Source organism: Rattus norvegicus, chromosome 5 (genome assembly GCF_021556685.1).
Source record: "Rattus norvegicus strain SHRSP/BbbUtx chromosome 5, alternate assembly SHRSP_T2T, whole genome shotgun sequence".
Lineage (NCBI taxonomy): Eukaryota > Metazoa > Chordata > Mammalia > Rodentia > Muridae > Rattus > Rattus norvegicus.
In genome coordinates, this window is record NC_141538.1 from 157052258 (window position 1) to 157075480 (window position 23223).

Consider the following 23223-nt stretch of genomic DNA (forward strand, 5'->3'; position numbering starts at 1 on the left):
ATTGAGACCAAGAATCTGCCTGTCTCACCCCCCTGCTACTGAGATTGCAAGCAGGCACCACCATGCCCAGCTCTTTTGACTTTTGGTTTGTTTGTTATTGGTTTTTCCTGGCGATCCATTCGAGGTCCTTATGCTTGCCTGAGGCGGGCTCTTAACCAACAGAGCCATCTCCCCAGCAGCCCCCTGATTTTGAAATTTTCATGAGTGAAACCAGCATGGGAGCCCCACTCCGGTATTGTTTAAATATAGCTGCTAGCATACGCCAAAAACGTGTGAATTCGGGGTAATCTCAATATAATTAACTTTATTTAGAAAACGTTCGAACACGAAAGGTCTCTAAATATGGATCTCCTATGTCCTGTGCATGTTCTGGAGAAGAAGGAGCCTAGACCCTTCCTTGGAAAGGCCACTCCTTTACTGTAGAGTGCCTTGCTTCCTCCCGTCAGGTTGCTATGGGAAAGCTCTATCTTCTATAAAGCGATAGATGAGCTGAGATTTTCAGTGCCCTTAACTCGGCACAGACAGTCATTCTGCCATTGATCTGTTCCCCTCCTTGAATCTTTTCCCGCACTGAGTGACATCTCAGAATCCCAGCATCCCTGTACCCGCACCAGGTGGTTCTTTCTGAGACACACTCTCATGCAGCCTACCATCCCTGCTAGGGGGCAGGAGCTGGCCTTGAACTCCTGATGCTCCTGCCGCCTCCTCCTCCCAGGTGCTGGGATTAGGGGTGTGCACCAATATGCTATTGGAAGGAGGCTTGTTTTATATTTTGAGGAGAGCCAGAGGGATTCGGACTATACGGAGGTTCAAGACCACACAGTTGCAGAAGCCAGGGCTAGGGGCTGTCCCTTTCTAGCCTGGAGCTCAAGGTGGCATAGGGCTGTGTCTCACCTTCCTCCAGAAGAATCTTGAGCTCCAGGTCTGGCTTGAAAGACCCTAAGGTTTAAGAAAATAAACTCAAGACAAACCATGAAAGGCATGTAAGGCCCCCACCTGTTTCCTGACCTCCATCCTAGAGGGTGCACAGATGCCTCAGGGGTTAGAGAAGCATTGGCACTCCTACCCCAGCCCTGTCAGAGGGAGTGCTGGGGTGGTGTTCTTCTCGCCTCGTGAATGGGTTTTATTTAATAGCTACATGGCAGATTTATAGAGTTAATTTGGCTTCTCCTCTAGTAAGAGGTCTCTGGAGGGTGGTAATGGCAGTTGGGTTCCAGAAATTGAAAGGAAAGTCAACACGACACTGGCCTGGAGCTGAGGGAGCTCCGGGGCCCAGCGCCAAATTCTGCAAGTGCAGGCTCAGCTATCCAGAGTCCGCAGACTCTACATCAGAGTCCCTCTCTAGGATTCTGGAGGGTAGAGTGTAACCCTGGGGCTCTGTCCAGCCCAGTGGTACACAGAGGAAGGCAGATCCAAGACCTTGGGTGGACGGATCAGGAATACAGCAGAGGGGGGCCGCCACTGTGGGAGGCACTCCCGGGGCAGAGCCCGCAGAGGACATTAGCAGAGGAAGTTGGGGTAATACTGGTAAAGACGGTTGTAACTCCAGAGGTTTCTCCTCAGGCAGTAGACCAGCTTCCGGTCACAAGCACAAAGCCTCACTGGACAGAAGGAGTCGTGTTCTGCAAAAGGGGATACCAAGTGCAGAATGAACAGGGGAAGATCACGCCAACCAACGCTGTCTCGTTCAAAGTCATACCAGAGGATGGCTTCTTTTTTTTTTTTTTTTTTTTTTGGTTCTTTTTTTTTGGGAGCCGGGGACCGAACCCAGGGCCTTGCGCTTCCTAGGTAAGCGCTCTACCACTGAGCTAAATCCCCAGCCCCCAGAGGATGGCTTCTATTCTGCTCTGAGGGATCTCATGGCGTCTGAGGGAGGACTCTGAATCAGGGTCATACATAAGCTGATAGAAGAGCGTCAGGTCCTGAACTGAGATGTGTAATCTGAACTGGATGCACAGCTCGCAATCCTGGTTGAAGTTTCTATTCAGGGAGTCCCTAGTCTGATGGAGTAGACACACCCCCCCTTTGGGTAGAGTGCCCAGCTTGAGGGCGGAGCCAGTTTCTGTGGGAGGCATTAAATAGAGATGCACCTGGATGCGACTGGCTTTGAACTCAGGGATCTGGGCATGGATCCTACTGCACGCTGGCAAACCTCTGAGCTTCCATTACACGTGTGAAGTAAGGAGAATGAAACCAACCCTATCTAGGAAGAGGAAGTCTATGAACCCGCAGTACTAGTGAATATTGAGTCTGAACTGGGACTTCCTTTCCCTGGAAGATTAAAGAGGCTGCCACAGCCCTCAGTCTCACTCTGCCTCACAAGATACAGGCAGGCCCACCTCTTGGGCAGCCGAACTCCCAGCCTGAATGGGAAGCCACCCTTACCGCAGATGACTAAGTCCTGTGTGAATCTGTAGTCATAGGACTGGGTCCGGATGGCACAGTGTTTCTCCTCCAGTAGCCCATAACAACGGTCGTGCATCCGACAGCACCTGTCAAAGTGAGAGATGGGGACGCTGGGTCGAGACCCACCCTCCTGACCCCTCCACCTGTGAGAGAGTCCAAGGCGAGAGAGTTCAAGTCAAATCTAAACAAAATTAGAGCCAAAGGTACCTGGAGGGACACTGTGAACCGATGGTTAAGCTAAATTCCCTCTGAAGAATTTTCTAACCTCACACCCTGACCAGAGGTTCTCTCTTTGTCCTGTATGTACTCCAAACTTTATGTATCTTGTCTGTGAGCACAGAGGCCTGGGACAAAGTTTGACTTTCTCTAAGACTGCGACAGTTCGGGGCAAGATGCTCTACATTGAGGGCTTGCCTAGCAACAGCGCCTCCACCAATAAGCAGCTTTTGTCTCTGGTCGCCACAACCAATGAGCTTGGTATCTAAAGCAGCTTATGTGAAAGTGTTGGCTCTCCTGCTAATTTAAACTTCCCCTTAGCTCACCCTCCTTGAATAGACCCAGGGTTTCCACAGCGTTCATAATCTTATTGCAATAGCTGTTCTTCGATGATTCTGAATGCTATTTAGGCCAGAATCCCTAGTATCCCAGTATGAAACTAGAGCCACATCCCTCTGGTAGAACCTGTGGCAAATGGGTGTGAGCCAACAGGGATGGTGTCTAGTAAGTTAGCTCCTCTCGCCCACTAGAACTGCCACTGGTCAGAAGTTCACAGACCTGTTTTTGCCTCCTAATGGCTAGACAGAGTGTAGGTTTGGTGGTTTGAATGAAAATGCCCTCCCCCCACCTCCCATAGGCTCATGGGGATTGGCACTATTAGGAGGTGTGTTCTTGTTGACGTAGGTATGGTCCTGGAGGAAGCGTGTCACTGGGGGGTGGGCTTTGAAGTCTCAGGTGCTCAAGCCTGGCCTAAAGTGGCATTCCCTCCCTGCTGCCTGCGGATCTGGATGTAGACCTCTGAGCTACCTCTCCAGCACTTCATCTGCCTGCATGACACTCTACTTCCCGCCATGGTGATAATGGACTAAACCTTTGACCTGTAAGCCACCCCCAATTGCACGGTTTCCTTTACAAGAGTCGCTGTGGTCACGGTGTCTCTTCACAGAAATAGAACACTGACTAAGGCAGAAGTTGTTCCCCGGGACTGGGGTAATCCCGAGACAGGCCTGTCCATGCTTTTGTATGGAGGGTTGTGGAACATTTGGGGACTTTGGATGAGAAAAATGATTGGATACTGTAACTGGGGCTTAAGGGACCATGCCAGCAGGAGCACAGAAGACAATGGTGCTGAGAGGGTGACCTTAACTGTGGGGGCTCGGCTCAAGACGTCTCAGAGAAAAAAACTTTTGGAGACAGGAAAAAATGTGGCTGCTTTCTGCCCTTGTCCAACACAATCCCCCCGAAGCTAAATTGAACAGTTCTGGATTAACAGCTTGGGCAGAGGGCATTTCAAAGCAATCTAGTATTGGCTGTGTTGTGTTGCTAGGCTATTAGTGGCCAATCTTCCTCAGAGCCGAAATAAAAAGGGGCCTGCTGATCACATATACAGCTGTGGAATGGCACTAAACCCTGGGTTTCACCGAGATACACAGATTAAAGAAAAGCCTGAAGTGGGCTGGAATAAAGGAAACGGTGACCTCAGGGCACGATCCCACCCTGCTTGTGAGAAGGAATTCAGGAGCAGTTTAGGGCCAGGCAAGGTGGAGCGAGCGTCCCTTTAATCCCAGCACTGGGGAGGCAGAGGCGGGTGGATCTGAGTTCAAGGCCAGCCTGGTCTACACAGGAGATAGATCCAGGACAGTCGGGCCTAGGTAGTGAGGGAAACAATAAAAAAGAGAAAACTGGTGAAAATATATTTGAACGAAGGGACCAGGTTCTGGCTCTAGGAAGCAGCAGAACTTGGCAGCTTCGGCCACGTGGGTCTGGCTTTAGAGTTAAGGATCTGAGAAAGGAGCTGTAGATCTCCCTCCGTGACTAAGGAAAGCTGATGAGGCCAGGCCTGTGTCGGCGGTGTCCCTGCACTCACATGGAGGTCAGAGGTCAGTGTCACGTGTCTCCATCAACCACCCTCTCTCCACCTTACTCTTCGAGATATGGTCTCTCACTGGAACCTGAGCCTCACTGATTCAGCCAGACTGGCTCACCACCAAGCCCCAGGGATACGCCTGTCCCCACCACCTCAATAGCATCCGAGCACAGGCCCGCATGCTTGTAGAGCGAGACCTTACTGACCAAGCCATCACTCCAGCCCCATGTCTATAAACCTCTATACATCATCACATACTGAGCTACATAGGAGTTTATTATAATGATGTGCTCATCTACAACCCATTTCCTCATAGTCACTCTAGCCCTCCCCTTGCTTATCCATAGAGCCCCACTTCAGCGTGGCCCCCAACCCCCCAAAGTCCATTCGATGGCCTCCATCTTGGCACCCACTGGCATCGAAACTGTTACCCCTGTACGCTGAGCCTCCCAAGGAACACCATGCCCCAACTCGCAGTCTTCTAGAATGGCTACACTGCTCTAGCAAAAATCCAGATCCTCTCTTGCTCTTTGAACGCTGAGACACAGTATCTAGACATGTTGGTGGGCACAACGCGGTCCTACACATCATACCACTGAAATCGTTGACTTTGACCGTCAACTTGACTGGACTAATAGCGGCCTGGGAAATTATAAAATCCCACCCTCGGATGTGTCTCTGAGGGCTTTTCCAGAGACAGATTGTCAGAGCTGATAACTGGCTTCATCAATGGTGGGATTCCTGATGCAGCCACGATAATTCTGCAACCATCAAAACGGATGGAAATCACTTATCCGTCACCCTGAACATGCACTTCATTGTGGTGAGGCCATTAAAAATCTCTCTTGAGATGCTCACTGCAGATTAACTGCTGTCATAGAACATCCAAGCTTATTCCTCCGCTGATTGTAGCTGTACCCTCGTGGACTAACCTACGACTCTTCTCTCTTAAGCTTGTGTGGCTGAACCAACTAAGAGGGGCGCGTAAGCGACACTGTGGAGTTCCTGAGACAGAGTTTTGCCATGCAGCTGAGGCTGACCTGGGACTTGCTATCTAGCCCACAGCAACATCCAACCCTTGCTCTCCCTGCCTCGACTTCCCCGGTATTGAAGGTCACACTTCTACATCCAACTAGCTATCCTCTTTTGCCTTGTCGTTTGAGAATACGTGGTCATAACCCCCGAGAGTCACCATGCTGTAAGAAAGTCTACACGACCCTGCAAAGGACCCATAGGAAGGGCCCGACATCTCCCCACAGACAGTGACAACCTGAGTCACAGCCATGAGCCAGCCGTGGGTCATCCGACTTCAGCCAGGCTTTGCAAAAAGAAACTGAGCAAACAGGGGTCATTTGTCATATTTCAACAAAGCAAGTGACCCATCAGGCCACTGAGATCACGTGACACACCTTTAAAAGCTGCTTACTTCCTCAGAGTCTTAGCTTACTTATCTTAAACATTTATTATAGAAGCCAGGCAGCGGTGGCACACGCCTTGAGTCCCAGCACTCAGGAGGCAGAGGCAGGTGAAGCTGTGAGTTTAAAGCCAGCCTGGTTTACAGAGTGAGTTCCAGGACAGTCACAGCTACACCGTGAGACCCCGTCTCGAAAAAATTTAAATAAAAATTCATTTTAGTTTTGATTGTGCGTGAGTGTGCACATGCACACACAGCACATGTGTGACCACATGTCTAACACCAGTTACAGTGACATTGGTGCCCAAGGTGGCCTAAGGTATCAGGTTCCCTGGAGCTGGAGTTACAGGTGGTTGTGAGCTGACCAACATGGGTGCTGGGAACCGAACTCAGGTCGCCTGCAGGAGCGGTGTGCACTCCGACCATTGAGCTACCTCTCAGGCCCTGAGTCTCAGTTGTAATTCTCATCCTTTAGAATAGGCATGGAGTCAGGGGAGGGGAGGAGGGTGGAGCCCAGAACATGAAGAGTGGTGGTGATGATGTCAGCTCACCAATCAGTGCCATCCTTAGGGGTCCCGTGGCCGCCCCAGCCACAGTAGCAGCCGTAGAAGCCATAGTTCTTTACGGCATTCTTCCCAGTCACCTTCTCAATCATGGACTTCAGTTCTAGCAAGCCCCCTGGGACTGCAGGCACACCTGGAAAACAGCCCAAGCCTGCAGGTGACACCAGGCACTTTGCTGCAGCTCTGCTTGCTACCCGCCACCCTCCCAGCCCTCTCTTATTCAACCGGTTAATGGGAGGAGGACCAGGCAGATGACCGCATGCAAGTTGGAAAAGAAATTAAGTGTTGGCACTTGGGTGCCGAGGGACTGTGGCTCAGTTCACAGAGAACTCACCTATCGTGCGTGAAGCCCTGGCTTTGATCGTCAGTCAGCACTGTGTAAACTCAGTGTAGCACATCTACACTTAGGAGGTTAAGAAGTTTGTGTTCATCCTTGGTTATGCAAATTCAGGGCTAGCCTGGGCTACACACGCTGCTATGTAAAATGAACCCATTTCTTTTTATTTAAATTTCAAAGCAGAGTAGGCCGTAGCTTGAAGCCGGCTCCCTCATATCACAAGTTGGGAAACTGAGGCTCCTTTAAGTCCAGAAGGAAGTAGCTTGCCTAGGATTTTGGATGCAAGGAGCCAGGGGCTTTTTGCCTGTTTCAGGTCTCAAGTTTCTCCTAGTTCTCCAGATAACTGGCAGGACATCAAAGAGTGGAGTAGCTCATCAGGGGTTTGTATGGCAGGCTAGGGGGCTTCAGAGAAACCTAAAGCCAGATATACTGTAACGGGCTCCCAGACCTTAGCACAACTGACTCCATGACGGAAGTCATGTAGACATCACGGCCAGCCAAAATGAAAACAAAGACCTAATCCATCAAAGTCCAGAGTTCTGGGAAAGTCTCTGAACGTACTAACCTTGCCTTTTGGCTTAGATAGTTCGACTTTTGGCTAATTGTTCTTGTTAACTGAAGCACGTCAACCTGGAATATGTTTGTGTGTGTGTGTGTGTGTGTGTGTGTGTGTGTGTGTGTGTGTGTGTCTAAAAGCTCACCCTGAGAAAGGCTCGGGGCTACACTGCGATCACCCAGTCAGCTAATAAAAACTTTCTATCAGCTTAAACCGATAGAAGACATCCACAGTCTTCTCTGGTGGCAACCCCACCACATTTCAGACACGTCCTGGATGGGGTGGTATGCAGAGAATGACTCTGGTGTTATCTATTGGAGTCTCTGTCTGTCCATCTGTCTGTCCATCCATTTGTCCATCCATCTGTCCATCCATCCATCCATCCATCCAACCATCCATCCATCCATCCATCCATCCATCCATCCATCCATCCATCCATCCATCCATCCATTTCTCCCTTCCTTAAACCTAATGCATCACCATGCTGTTCTACTACTGAGATGCCCCCAGCCCTGAGCTGGGATATATTTCCTAAGGGTTTGGTGTTCTACTTTGCTCCCACTGATTGACCTTATTCTATACTTACACGTCAGGGAAATATCTGCCTCCCACATTCACAAGCTATCTTCGTGTTCTCAGCCTTCGCACCTCGGCCTGCAGTATTTAAAATGGACCACAGCACCATGCCCACCAGCGCCAGACGAGGGCCTATGGAGGCCACAGCCTTTGCTGATATCTTCGAGTGCACCGTGAGGGCAGAGCAGAGACGGAGACACAGGTCTCCTCACCTCAAAGGCTAATGACTGCCTTCTTTTCCACTGCCCAGTCATTCCCAAGGTTGTGGGGAGGGGAGCATATTCAGAGGTCACAAGCCAACACTTACTGCAAGCCAGGAACCAAGCCAGCGTGAGGAGGCGCTTCATTTCTTGGGTTCTGGAAAACAAAACACATCTCATGGCGTCTTTGAAATTGTCACTGCCAAGGCCTGTTCGGACCCCACCCGGCTCCAAACTAGGTCTGCCTGTTCCCTCCCTCATTGGGTAATCCATCGGCTGCTCCAGCTGGAAAAGACAAGGCAAGGACAAGAGGCAAAACCTCAAGGCTTGATCCACGGAATTCCCTGGAGTCATGACTGTCTCCACCAGAAGTGGCAGTGGCATGCGCCCTCTACTTCTGTCCCCTTCATGGGCCTGATTTCCCTGTGTTCCCCGATGGTTAGTTGAGGACTTTAGCTGTTGGTGTCCCCACTAGTCCTGCACTGTCTGGCCAGAATCGGTGCTCCAGAATGGAGTCTAGCACTCCTAGTGAGTCATAGCCATTGGGACCTTTGTGGTCCCCAAGGCACACTGCAGGCTTTTTGACAGCCCTACAGGTGTCACTGTCCCCATTTGCTAAGGGGAAAGATGAGGCTCAGAGACTGCCCAGAATATGCCAGAAGTCACTCAGCCAATATCGTGGAAGCAGGATGTGAACCCAGATCCTTGGTCCCTCACTGGACCATGCCAACCCTCCTAGAGGAGAAAATGCTCTCAACCCTGGGGTTCTGTCTTTCCTGAAGTTTATCTTCTTGGGCTCCCACCTTAGTGTCTTGCTGGAAACTTAGAAACAGTTGTGGCCATAGGCAGAGAAAACGCAAGGTTTCCAATGTGGCCTCTATGAGGTCCCTCTGGTGGTAGCTGCCTGTATTCCTCCCCTCCGAGGATCCCCAAATCCCTGCATAGCCACAGCTGTTTAGCTGGTCTGTGGTTAGCTAGGACTTCCTCCCTGGAGCCACACTGACTCCAAGCCCCTGCGTGGATGGCTCTCCGTGCCGTGTTCTCTACCCAGATCCCGGCACCTCCAAAGGCCTGGCCTCCAAACACAACATTTCAGAGTCCCAGGACTCCTGGCTGCTGAGCTGGCCGTTGTCCAAGAGCACCTCTGAGTTCCAAGAACATTCCTGAGAGTTCTGTCCCCACACTACCTCTGCTCTGAAGACTCCAGACACCCAGGTTAAATGGCCCTGGATGTTACTTCCCCCCCGAATCTCGCTGTTTGCTTTCATGGCTACACACTGGGCACCTTCTGTGTGCCAGACACCATCCACGTCACTCCCAAACCACCCGTGACCTTGACAGGTACACACTGGCAAGCCGCTGTATGTCCCCTTCAGTGGGGATCTGTCAGATGAACGGATGAATGGATAATAGTTATTGATTTTACAGACTGAGGATCCGTCAGGCTCGGGCAAGGGGATGGGGAGGTGGCTCGGTGAGTTAAATCCCTCACTGTGCAAGCACATTCTGAGTTCGCCTTTTAGAGCCCACATGAAGCAAGCTGAGTGTGTATTTGCGTCTGCCTCTAACCCCAGGGGTGTGGGGCACAGACAGGAGGTTCACTGGGACTGGGTCTCTGTCAGCCTGACTCCAGATTCTTCAGATTCAACTTCTGTGCACGCGCGCGCGCACACACACACACACACACACACACACACACACACACGTTCCTGTTTTCTTTTTGTCTTTCTTTCCCTCCCTTTTCTTTTCCTTCCTTTCTTCTTTCTTCTTTTTTCTTCCTTTCTTGTCTTTTAGACAGGGTCTCACGGAGCCCAGACTGACCTTGAACTAGGTTAGTCAAATTCTGGATCCTCCTGCCTCCACCCCTCAAGAAAGAGCCCGGGTTACAGGTATGCACCGCCAGGCCCAATTTCCACGGTGCTGGGTGGAACCCAGAGCCTCATGCGTGCTAGGCAGGCACTCTGCCAACTGAGCTACACTCCCAGCCCGTGTATTTGACATCTCAAAGCAAGCTACAATCCCAGCCCATACAGTTTATTTCTTAAAGCTTTGACATCTCAGGGACCCTGATAAAGAGGTACCTGTAGGCTAGCCAATTCCTACAGCTAAGACCTGGGTCTCCTGTGGGGTATGCTTTTCATATACCAGTCAGGCAAGTCAAAACCATCAAAATCCCACCACCCACATACTTAACTCTTTCAGGCCAGGCCGATCAACGTTAGCCTAATGGCCCCTAGAAGGACCCTCTTCTCCTGAAGACCTTGAATAGGCTGATCTTAAATAGTCATTTTCTTTTTTTTCCTTTTCTTTCTTTTTTTTTTTTTTTAAATTTGGCCTATTGTTCTTACACAGACCTGGGCTATTGCTGTGTGGGTACAAAGGGAGTCCCTACAAAAGGAGTTGCAAAAGTAAGACAAGTTCAGGGGAGTTGTCGGCAGTGGCTGGGCCAAGAAACAGCTGTCCAGGAGTCCAGAGCATCTCTAGAACCTAAGGCAGCCCTGAGACAAAACTATGGTTCTGTCTGCTTTTATCCGATGAGCACAAGGGCACAGGGACACCGACAGATAATTTCAGGGTGGAGCCGAGCTATGATAATGAAAGGTGGGGAGAGCCGATTTGGACGGGAGAATAGAGGGTGGTGTGGAAGCCAGGGAGCTGCCAAGATCATGTGAGGAACGGGCCTTTCAAGGCCACATGAGGAAGGCCCGTATGCCTTGGAACTCCATTCTCATCTCCTGCCTAGGAAAGAATCTAGCAGTCCAGTCAGCTTTGAGACATCCCCATGCTGTGCTGGCTCTGAGGGCAGGACCCCACTTGCCCCCAACGGGCAGCCCCCCAAATGAGTCTCACCTGATTGCTAGTCTCTGTCCTCAGTCCCGGAGGAGAAGAAGCAGCAGCTGTGCCTGCTTGGTTTAAAACCAGTCCTGGTCGCCTCCCACACCGCTGCCTGGGCCACCTCCAAGATTCCTGGGAACTCAGGGAGGCCCACTTCAAGACCCCCTGTTGTTTTTCCTTCTCTAGATTCTTGATACAGGCCTCAGGGCTGGGGAGCTCTCAGGGGAGATATCCAGAAAAGGCTAGCTTGAGTTGACCTGGGTCTGAGACTATTACCCGACTAGAGACAGAGTCCTGAAATCCCCTCCCAGGCACAGTCTCCACTTCCGCTGCCACAGTGGGCCTTTGTGGAATGATCCAGTCTTTGGTTCCTTGTGGTTTCCCAGCCCACAGAACCGCTTCTATTTTGTTCTGTCTTCTTCAGCCTCAGCTCGAGAGCAGCCATGGGTACAGGTGGTAATCTTCCTCCTCCCCTTTCTAACTTGCCTGCCCCGACTTTCTCAGAAGCATGTAGAGCCCCTCTGGAGATGCTGCAAGATGCCACCTCCCAAGTCCTAGCATCTGGTACCACCTGTTGACATCCGACTCACTCACTACTGAATCCCAGCTTTTCTCCCGGAGCCACTTCGTAGCTGTGTGACCCTGGGCGAATAGCTGTACCTCTCTGTTTCTTCATATGAAACTTGAACACGGTGACCCTCCCCCAATAAGCCCAGTGAGAAGAGTACCAGACAAACTGCAAAATAATGTCGCACAGAAGAGTGTATGGCTCAGTGGGTAGCGTCATAGGTTCTGTATCCTGGGTTCAAATCTCGACGTCCTCACTAACTGAAAATATCATCCGCTTTGAGGAGCCGTCATGAGCTTTAATGACTCAATGCACGTATTAACGCTTATAATAATGGTAAAGTCTGAACAATGCTAATAAATGAATGGTGGAATGTTCTAGAAGTTGGACGTTATGCACTTGGGTGAATCCTCATACTTGTTGCTTCACAAAGAAGCTTTGGAATGAGTTATCTTCACCTCTCTCTGTGTCTCTTTCTGTCTGTCCCTCTGTCTCTGTCTCTCTCTCGCTCTCCCTTTCTCCCTCTCTCCCCCCCCCCATAATGCACTGCTCTCTTTGTTTTTTTGGAGTGGGTTTCTGATTTGATCCGGAGCTCCCAATGCAGCTAAATTGGCTGGCCAGCAAGCCAAGAGATACCTAGGACTATTGGTGCATGCCACTGGGCCTGGCTCTCTTCTAATTCTAAGGATCAAGGCCAGAGGTTTGTGTGACAAGCACTGTACTTCCTGAGATAGCTCCCCTGCACTGCTGGCCTTCTCTCCTCTTTCCCTCCCATCTCTCCCAGCAGCGACAGCAGCAGCAGCAGCAGCGAGAAGCCCTCATGACTACTTCTCTCCCTAGGACCTAACCACGTTGCCCTGGGAACTCAACTCAATACACAATACCTGTCCACTGTGTGCCAGACACTAGAGGGGATCCAGCGGTGAACGAGACAGAGCCCCTGCTCTCTGGTGAGGAGAGACAGCTAGGAGAGGCGCATACACTGAACTGTCTATTCTTCTATCTCGGTTCTCCTTCTTGGCCAATGGTCTTCTCCTTGGGGACAGCGGGGTGGTGGTGGAGAGGTGGTCACGTGACATGCAAAGGTCGGAGGACAGCTCATAGGAGTCAGTTCTCTCCCTCTCCCAGGTGGGCTCAGACATAGGGTTTGTGGAAGCAGGCTTAGCAGTGTCTACCTGCCAAGCTAACTTGCCAGCTCCCCAAATTGTCCCTTCTGTCACAAATGCCTGCTGACCTTGCCATCCTAAATGGGAGGCCAGGAGCTGTGCTCGAGGACTCGGTTGATAGAGTGTCTGCCTGACATGCAGGAGACTCTAGGTTCGATCCCCAGCACCAGTACATAGTGGGTGTGGTGTCCTGTAATCCCAGCCTGGGATACATGAAACTCCGCCTCAAAACCCAAAAACCAAAAGTGTCACCTTCCTTTTTGCCTCCAGTGGCTTCCTGAAACTTTCATTTTCCTCTAAAACTCACATTTCCATGTAGAGACCTCCATGTCACCTCGCTGTCACCCCTTCTGTGCCACGAGCCTGGCAACCTGTGCTTCGTGTTCACCCTGAGTCTCACATGGTATTGCCATCTGTCTCCAGGCTCTTTCTCTACCAGCACAGGCCCGACTGAGTCAGCCTCAACTGTGACAGCCCCAACTACATCAACCCCCTTTCCAGCCCCTAAACACACACACACACACACACACACACACACACTCACTCACTCACACATACTCACACACACTCACACTTGCATACACTCACACACACACTCACATACACACAGACTCACACAGGCTCACACACATGTTCATACACACACACTCACACACGCTCACACACTCACCCACACATACACACACACTCACTCACATACACAGACTCACACACACTCACACACGCTCACACACACTCACACACTCACTCACACATACACACACTCACACTTGCATACACACACACACACTCACTCACATACACACACAGACTCACACACTCACACATACTCACACACACTCACACTTGCATACACTCACACACACACTCACACACACACAGACTCACACAGGCTCACACACATGCTCATACACACACAGACTCACACACACACTCACTCACACATACTCACACACACTCACACTTGCATACACCCACACCCACACTCACTCACATACACACACACCCTGACTTGCCCTCAGGAGTATTCCTCTCCACCCATCCCTGGGTGAGCCTTTCAGCGTTCAGATATCCGGATATCCACTCTTAGTACTGAGCAGGTGTCTAGGTGAATGCGGGAGCTGGGCAGACTTTGGTAGGAGTCTTGACTGGGCAAGACAAACTCAATGACAACAGGACAGAATGTAGGAATGAGAAGGCACAGTACCAGCCTCGGAACACAAGCTTCCAGTCACACTAGCAGTGGTGTGGAGTGGTAGGGCGGGAGGGTTCGAAGGTCCCCTGTAGAGGAGTTGCAGCTGTCCCCAGCTGTGGCAAGGAAAGCCTGGTGAGATAGGCTGGGCTCCTGAAGGCAGAGTTCCTATGTAATGGTGTCTAATCTCAGTTCCAAGAACAGCTTCTCACGTCAAACGGGCCTCAGGAAATCCCCACGGGATGAGTTAAACATCTCATAACTTATTTGCTCTCTGGGTGTAAGAGGAGCAGGCTAGTGCCTAGGCCAAAGCAAGGCCTGGCCACTCCTGCACCAAAAAACCCAAGTTTTCACAATAACTCCGGCCTTGGACTAGGGCTTTATGGTCCCTGGGGAGCATCTAGAACAGTTCATCCAAGGGTCTCTGAGAAATTAAAAAAAAAAAAAACCGCTTGGAGCCCTTGCAGATAATTCTCTTGCAAGATTTAATTCCAGCAGGGAGTTGGCTGGTCTCGGGATCATGCTCTGTCACCTCATACAACTGTCCTCTTGGGCACTTCCTATCAGAGGGGTTCCTACAGACGATGGTTCAGGAAGGAAGGAGAGAGTTCAGCATTCTCTGAGCCCCCACTAGGTCCAAGGCCACATCAGCATCCACAAGCATCCATTAAGTCTTCTTAAACTCCTCAGGGTACTGGGATGCCTGGTGAGTCCACTCTATAAGTAAAGAAATGAAAACTGAGGGGCGGGTGTTAGAGAGCCTGTGGAGGTCACATAGCTTGTGAAAGGCTTCAGAGCCATCAGTCTGACCTGTCCCCCAAATGCCCAGTGTTTTCCTCACAGGCAAATGGGGGCTTCCAAGCTGAGCCCCTCTGCCACATAGCCTACCATCCCGGAGTTGCCAAGTGGCTGGCCCAGGACCCTTGCTTGTTTGCTTTCAGCCAAGGGTAAGGTGGAAGCTTGGCTTCTTAGATCAGGAGTGGCCAGGTCTCCTTGCTCTGGCCTAGGCACCAGCCTGCTCCTTTTAGGCCCAGCAAGCTCCAGAAAGCAAGTGCATCATGGGTTCTCCTATAAGAGGCCTGACAGCCCACATGGTGGTTTTTCAAACCCATAACCAAGACGGGGAGAAAGCTCAGTCAGGATTGCTGGCAATGCAGTCAATGAGGACGTGCGTTTGAGCCCCAGAACCCACATTTAAAAGAAATGGGCCTGGTGACTTGGCCTTGTCATCCAAGCACTAGGGAGGCAGAGACAGGAGGTCCCCAGGGCTTGCTGGCTGGTCAGCCTATCCTATTTCCAGACCAGTGGGAGAGCTTGTCTCAAAAGAGAAAGGACGGACAGAGCTTTAGGACCAACAGCCAAAGTGTTCCTCTGTTCTCTACATACAGAAGCCCTCATGTGCCCATTCACACGTGAGCACACAAGTGTGTGCACGCACGAACAGAGAGCGTGTAGTCAGCTCCCAATAGAGCAGTGTCAAAATCTTAAAACAAAACTCTCTATTTCCAACCTCTCTTAAGACATCTGGCATTCTGTGCTGGCTCCAGTTTCCCTTATGGCGGGCCTCACCGATCTGTATCATCTTGAGCCCAACTTGACTCACTGTGGCCCACCGCTTTGGTGTGGAAGCAATTAGTGACCTATCTCAGGGTTTGAAGGACAAGGATGCTCTCTCAGACCATCTTAGAGTTCAAGTGCCTAGCTCTGCGTTCAGGATCCAGTACTTGCTCAGTCAGCCCCGGGTAAGCCTAGTAAGGGGTACTCGCCCCGGCAGGAAGAGGTGATGCCTGTACTTAAACCTACAGGATGAGTTGATGGGTTGGCAGACCTTACCTAGTGTGCTCGCATCCCCGAGTTCGATCCCTAGCACTGCAAACACCAGGCATGGTGGCGCGTGCCTGGATTCCCAGCACCTGAGACGGAACCAGGCAGATGCAAAGTTTGAGGTCACAGGCGGCTGCGTATCAAGTACCAGGCTAGCCTGGAATACGTGAAATGCTCTTTCCAAGGGCAGGAGTGGGGGCGGAGGGCAGCTAAACTGAAGGCAGAATGAACAGCCTATGCCAGACTCACAGGCACCTTCGGGGAACTGAAAGTAGCCGCAGTGGGTCAGGTGTTTAATAACTGTAAGGAAAGAAAACTCTCCTTTATTACCTTCTGGCTTCTGCAGCCAGCCGTTCCCACGGGGGACCATCCCCTGCTACCAGCACAAGGTCCCTGAACATAGAGCTGAGAAGGCATGTAACCTCAGACAAATTACTCCAACCGTTCCACATTTCTGCATCGCGATTTTTTTTTTTCCCATGATTTTTTTTCTCCCGTTCTGAGTTGACGTAACCAGCTGTTTAGGCACACGGAAGGTGTCGATGAATGTTGGCTTTTGTTTGTTTCTTCCTTCCTTCTTTTCATTCATTCATTCATTCATTCATTCATTCACACATTACAGAAAGGAACATCTTTAAATAGTGGGTTGGAATTCTGGGAGAGATTTGGGAAGGGCAGACCTAATATGCAGCCAGGACATCTGAAGGAACCCAGGAAAACAGGCAAAGGAGTTCAGTCTGGTGTCTTTCCTTTTGGGAGACCTTGACCAATGTCCAAGTGACCCAAGTCAGTAGGAAGAGACCCTGATTATTCTGGGGTTGAAATGCACAAGGGAAGGGAGGTGGCTTAGCTCAACCATCACAGGTGTAACATCACCTCCAAACCAACTTCCATGACATCACCTGCAGGGGGCTCCTTGACCACTGGATGGGAGAACCTCCTCTCAAGAATTCCAGCAGACCACAGACCATGCCTGGAGGGCAGGAAGGAACCCCAGCCTGGAGCTGAACCGGCTTCTGGAAGAGCAGGGGACATCTGAGTCACAGGACACAAGTTAGAGGAAGTGGCCTTGTGAAGGTGGATCGGGGAGCCATTGTCTCCAAATCTCTGTCAGGCTAAGGGAGTCAGGGAGATCCTAGAAAACACCATGGGGCTCGGATGGATGAACCAACACCAGGCCCCCAGCTCTAAGGAGCTGGAGTTTGGCTTAGGTCAAGACATCTCACAGATCTTGGGAAAAGAATGAGGTGTCATGGGAGACTTCTCATCTCTATAGGGCACTTTCTACCTGCCATTTCTCAGGACAGGCAATACCAGGAAAAGGAATGGTACGGACCCAGATGGTGGGACACGCCCTGCTTCCTTTTCCAGCAAAGGGAGTTTTTCTTCAAGGGTTAGAAACAGGGCACAGCACTCCTCCATGTAAATTGAAGACCCAGGGTGCGGCTCAGCTGGCAGGAGAGTGTTTAGCAACCCAAAGCTCCACCATCAAAGAGATGCGGTCTGCATGCCTATGATCTCCCGTGGGAGGTGGGAGCAAGAGGAGCTGGAGTTTAAGCTGTTTAGCCAATAGACCTCAAGTTGAAGTCCAGCCTGGGCTACAGGAGACAATGTCTTGAACAAGATAAAGGAGAGGGGGAGGGGTGATCTTAAAACAAAAAACGTTTTAGTAGTTTGGATTTTGTTTGTTGTTCTTTGGGTATGTTGTTGTCCTTCTGATTTTTTTTTTTTAGGGTCTGGTTTTGTAGCCCAGGCTGGCCCACTCAATGTGGCTCAGGCTAGCCCTGAACTCACAGCAATCCTCCTGCTTGAGGCTCTTGAGTGTTGGGAACACTAGCTTATGCCACCACACCTGGCTTCTGAACATTTTTATTATTATTTTATTTTAAATGCACGGGAGTTTTGGCTGCGTGCATAGCATGCAGAGTATGCAGAGTGCCTATTGAGGCTGTCAGGAAAGTGCCCGGTCCCCTGGAACTGAAGTTACAGTTGGTTGTGAGTCACCGTGTGGGTGATAGGGATCAAACCCACGCCCTCTGGAAGAGCAACCGTGTTCTCAACCCCTGAGCCATCTCTCCTGTCTCAGGATTTCCTTTTGCTTTTTGTTTTAAAAAGAAAAAATCATGTACTAATACCTAATTTTCTCGACACCCAGAAACCCCTCCCCTTTTTTTCTTCAGTCCTGCTGAGTGACAAGACAGCCTCCGTGCGTGAAGTGGGAGCCAGACTGGGCAGCAGGCCCCTCCATGTCTGCTGTTTCACCAGCATCTGGTTTGTTCTAGAACCCTCCAGCACTTTCCACTCAGATTTCTTCACACACTGCCCTCTAGAACACTCGGCAGTCGAGCTGCTCTGGGTTCATTAATCTCAGGGGTCCTACCTTAAACACCACCTCTTCCAGGCTGCCTTCTCTGACTACCTACCTGAGGTCGTCATGCTTTTTCTTTCTCTCAAATACTGTGTGCCTCCTTGGCTGTGACATGGCTTGAGAACCCCTCCCTCCAGAGCATGACTCTCAGAGGACAAAGGCATATCTGTCTCCTTCACTGTACTGGATAAAATCTTGGAGTCTGGAGGAAACACTGGATCCACTTGTTTTGAAGGCCAGTGCAGGCCTGGCAGCCTGTCTTACAGATATACATGGCTAGTCCTCCCTCCAGTCCTCCCTCCTGGCGGTTCATGTCAAGTCATCAAGGCCACACCTAATCACCATTGTACCTGTTCTGGGAGGAATGTGGAAGCATTCATACCCTTCCCTTTGGCTAGCTGACTGCTGAAGCAATGGATCCCACACAATTGAAATTTCCCCAGAAATCTTATGCTAGAAGAAAGAAAGACCCAGGGTGTACCTTTCTAGGTACGACACCCTCATCCTTCAATAACTACTTAGTGAGAACTTAAACAAGGCTACGAGGGGCTGGGGATTTAGCTCAGTGGTAAAGCGCTTACCTAGGAAGCGCAAGGCCCTGGGTTCGGTCCCCAGCTCCGAAAAAAAGAACCAAAAAAAAAAAAAAAAAAAAAAAAAACAAGGCTACGAGGAGACAGGCATGGGGCTATTTTAAGGGTAGTCCAGGCAGGGAGAACAAGTGCAAAGACCCTGGAGTAGGAGCCTGCCTGCAAGGTGGAGAAATGAGCAAACCAGGTCTTCCTTTGCCAAACGCCTTCTTGTGAATCCACTTTACCCTTCACTGAAAAGCCCCCAACTCCAAACACCCTCTGAGCACCCTGGAATCTCATTAGTTTATGCTGTGATGCGTGCCCCACCAAAATCCCTAGACCAGGATTGTGTGTTGTTTTGACATCTCTGTGCCCAGAGTGGGGCACATCCTTTTTCTATAGGATAGATTCTCTCATGCTGGTAAATCAAAGGTTCTGTCCAAGGATGCCCCCGTAAAGTTTGGATCAAAGACTTCTCTGTAAGTAGTAGACCAAACCTCAACTTGACACATAAATGAAATACATCCACAAAGAGTAGTAGCTCACCCCACAAGTTATGGCGCCTGGCTAGATGCCCACCAATAGAAGAATGGCAGATAGGCACAATGCAGAGATATTCAGACATAAAGAAGCTTCCTGCAGGGAAGCTGACGGAGTTGGAAATTATCACATCAAGTGAAAGTGACAGGGACACAGAGATAGATATGACATTTTCTCCTGTATATGGGATCTATTGATCCTTCTCTCTATCAATCAGAATTTACCTATAACTATCTGTATTACACGAAACAGGAAGAGGGACTATTTGAGACCAGATAAGAGACCAGTAGAGGAAGAAAGACAGACAAGAACAGCTACTGGGTGGTGAGTACCTACAGAGCATGTGACATCTCTAAGAATGTCATAGCGAGGGGTTGGGGATTTAGCTCAGTGGTAGAGCACTTGCCTAGCAAGCGCAAGGCCCTGGGTTCAGTCCCCAGCTCCAAAAAAAAAAAAGAAAAAAGAAAAAAAGAAAGAATGTCATAGTGAGAGCTGGTGAGATGGCTCAGTGAGTGAAGGTGCTTGCCACCAAATCTGATGTCCTGAGTTCAATCCCCAGGACCCCATGGAGAGTACTGACTCCCACACGTTGCCCTCAGATCTACACACACACACACACAGTAGCTTGTGAAAGTCTCCACACTCCCACAAAAATAAATAAGGCAATAAATAAATCAGTGTGCTATTATGAAACCCACCATTTTGTCCAACGAATACGTGGTAGTGGAAAAATTAAAAGATACTCTCAATGCAAGAAGCCAAAAGACATTGCCTATTGAATATCCGGGCTGAAGGTTTGGGGGTTTTGTTGTTTGGTTGGTTTGGTTTGGTTTTAATATCCAGTACTTGGGCCATCATCACAATCTCCCTACTGTTCCAACCAGACGCTCACAACACAGTGAGTTCTAGCCAATCAGGCTGCCCCTCCCTGACTTTCCACACCACACACCACTTCCTTTCCTCTGGCTATAAATACAGCCTGCCCTTGAGAGGGTGGGGCACCCTGAACCACTTCTGGTCTGGAGTGTTGCCTGACTCAAATCACCACCACAGCGAAGGCCTGTGGCGAGCTGCTACCCTAGGCTGGTCATTTCTCCCTTAGCAGTATTCCCCCTTGCGGGTCAGAACTGGCTCCTCTGAGTCACACAGCACTCGGGCTGTGAACTGAACTCTGGTGACTCCAAGGTCAAGGCCAAATACCTTCCAGAGTGGACTGTTCTGGGAATGGAGGGAGACACGTGAAGGATGCTGGAGGGAGGAGAAACAGCTCCTTGTATGGGCCAGCAGTGGCATGGCGCCCTTCTCGGGATTGTTTGGTTTTTGCCCTAGGTGACTGACACACAGGAGTTAGGGAGGGTGGGGTTAATTAGATGTGAACAAACTCTCTGCCCAAAGGGGAATTTGTTTCCCTTTTCCCAAAAGGGAATGTTTTCTCGTGGTCTTGGCTTTAAAAAAATCCAGGGACTGAAGAGATGGTTTATCCATCTCTGCAAGCACATAAGTATATAGACCTAAGGGCCCATGTAAAGAAAACAAAACTCAGGCACGAGGTATGTGCCTGCCATCCCAGCCCTGGGAAGACCAGGAGCCTTCTAGGGGGCAGTGTACTCCATCAGTGAGCTCCAGGTTCAATGGGAGCCTCTTGCCTCAAAACATGAGTTGGGGGGCTGGGGATTTAGCTCAGTGGTAGAGCGCTTACCTAGGAAGCGCAAGGCCCTGGGTTCGGTCCCCAGCTCCAAAAAAAAGAACCAAAAAAAAAAAAAAAAAAAAAAAAAAAAAAAAAAAAAAACATGAGTTGGAGAAGCAAACCTCTGGCCTCCACAGGCATACGCATACGTGCACTTGTACACCTGTTAACATGTGTGTGTATACACACAGACATGTCCATAAACATGAGAAAGTCGGACAAGCCTTTAGATGGCGGTAAGCAGGAGTCATACCCACCCCATTCATAGCCCTGTTCTGGCTTAGTTCGTTTTAAGAATGACCAGATGAGCATCCTTACTTTAGACACAACTGTCCTCAGGAACTACCCAGCCCTGACAAAAGGCTTATAAGGGATCCTGAAGTCCTAGGAGATTCCTCTGGCAGAATTTGTGTCCATTGCTCCCCAAACCTCTCTTGGGTTCTCCAGACTCCACCTGCCCTGATTCTCTCTCTGTAGCCCATTGCTTCTCCCTCTTTCGGGATCTTCACACCCAATCACTGACCTTTTTAGCCTGGTCTCAGCTCCTCTTCCCAGGGCCTGTCCCTATGGGCAGCCTCGGTAGACAGAGTCTGGATCCCCACGTTTATGGCTGGCAGCCCAAGCATCAGGGTCTACAAGCTGCAACACAGGAAGGATGGATTCCGTGCGTGATGCTGATCGTGAGAGTGCTCAATGAACGATAGCCAGTCAACATCCTGCTCAGCCCCCAACAGCCTTCATGGTGGCAGAAAGTCCTGCAAAAGCAGAGGCTGGCACAGCACTGGCCCTTCTGTAACAGGGCCCTGGGCAATTACCCAGCACATTCCAGTGGGGAGGGCAGTGGAAGAGTGGTAAGCTATCCAGGTCACAGACTTATCCACTTCAGAAGCCTTCGATAATCCCTCGGCCCTGACTAACCCCCACAGGGCCTGCATTGGAACCTTCTTAATTATCTGAGAGGCTAAGTGTCTTGACTACCTGAGGACTCAGGTGCCTCAGTGTTGTCCCAGCTAGGAGCACGAACACAGAGCCGGTGTTTGGACTGGCCCAGGATGGTGGAGAAGTGGTGCAGCCGACCACTGGAGAGACAAAGAGTGTCTTTGGAGGCTAGAACAGAGCCTGGAGAGCAGCGGCTGAGAAGCATGGCTTTCAATAATCCTGAGTTCTTTTCTGAATTACAAGGGAAAGCTTCTGTGAGTCTTTGGCTGGAGGTCAGGTTCACATGACAAAGCTGTGGACCCTAGGGAGGGAGGGAGGGAGGGAGGGAGGGAGAAAATGAACAGAGATACTCGATGATCAGGCAGTCACAGGTCTCCCAAATTTTCATTTTGAAAAATTTGAAATCTGCTGAAAGTTATGAGACTTATCCATAAATTCTTAATATTTTGTTGTTCTATGTCTCTGTCTCTGTGTGTCTCTGTGTCTTCTTTCTCTCTCTCTCTCTCTCTCTCTGTGTGTGTGTGTGTGTGTGTGTGTGTGTGTGTGTGTGTGTGTCTGTGTGTCTGTGTCTCTCCCTCCCTCCCTCATTTGCGGACAAACGGAAGAAACTTACCCCTCCATCATTCCCAGTTTCTCTCCAAGGAGAAGATAATGTTTTACACAAACAAGCAAACTTACAACCATGAAGATTTTTTTAACTTGTTTATTTTTAGTTTTGTACTGCCTGCATGTGTGTGTGTGTGTGTGTGTGTGTGTGTGTGTGTGTGTGTGAAAGAGCGTCAGGTCCCCCAGAAATGGGGAACTGGAACTACAGACATTTGTGAGCTGCTGTGTGGGTGCTGAGAATTGAGCCCTGGGTCCTTTAGGAAGAGCATTCAGTGCTCTTAACTAGTGAGCCATCTCTCTAGCCCTGACCATAAAGAAATTTAACACTAGGGAAGATACCCAGAGGCTTGCCCATGGCATTGCCCAACCACATGTTGGGAACCACTGTGATGCACATGTATGTGATATATGTGGTGGAGAGAGAGAGAGAGAGAGAGAGACAGAGACAGAGACAGAGATAGACACAGAGAGACACAGAGAGAGAGAGACAGAGAGAGACACGGAGAGACACAGAGAGACACACAGACAGAGAGAGACAGAGAGAGACAGAGAGAAGAAGAAGAAGAAGAAGAAGAAGAAGAAGAAGAAGAAGAAGAAGAAGGAAGAAGAAGAAGAAGAAGAGGAAGAGGAAGAGGAAGAGGAAGAAGAGGAAGAAGAAGAAGAAGGAAGAAGAAGAAGAAGAAGGAAGAAGAAGAGGAAGAGGAAGAGGAAGAGGAAGAAGAGGAAGAAGAAGAAGGAAGAAGGAAGAAGAAGAAGAAGAAGAAGAAGAAGAAGAAGAAGAAGAAGAAGAAGAA

General features: G+C 50.1%; 1 protein-coding gene across 18 annotated transcripts in view; it reads right to left on the bottom strand.

The window, feature by feature from the left end:
* Positions 1-284: 284 nt before the first annotated feature.
* The window catches only part of Pla2g5 (phospholipase A2, group V), a 68472-nt gene continuing 45533 nt past the window's right edge, over positions 285-23223 (bottom strand). For 4 of the 18 annotated variants that reach the window (NM_001429597.1, XM_087547750.1, XM_087547751.1 and 1 more), the window contains 4 exon segments: positions 285-1622; positions 2386-2492; positions 6455-6599; positions 8243-8292. In NM_001429597.1, coding sequence (NP_001416526.1) covers positions 1501-1622; positions 2386-2492; positions 6455-6599; positions 8243-8282 — 414 coding nt within the window. In that variant the 5' untranslated portion in view covers positions 8283-8292 and the 3' untranslated portion in view covers positions 285-1500. 18 annotated transcript variants of the gene reach the window in all.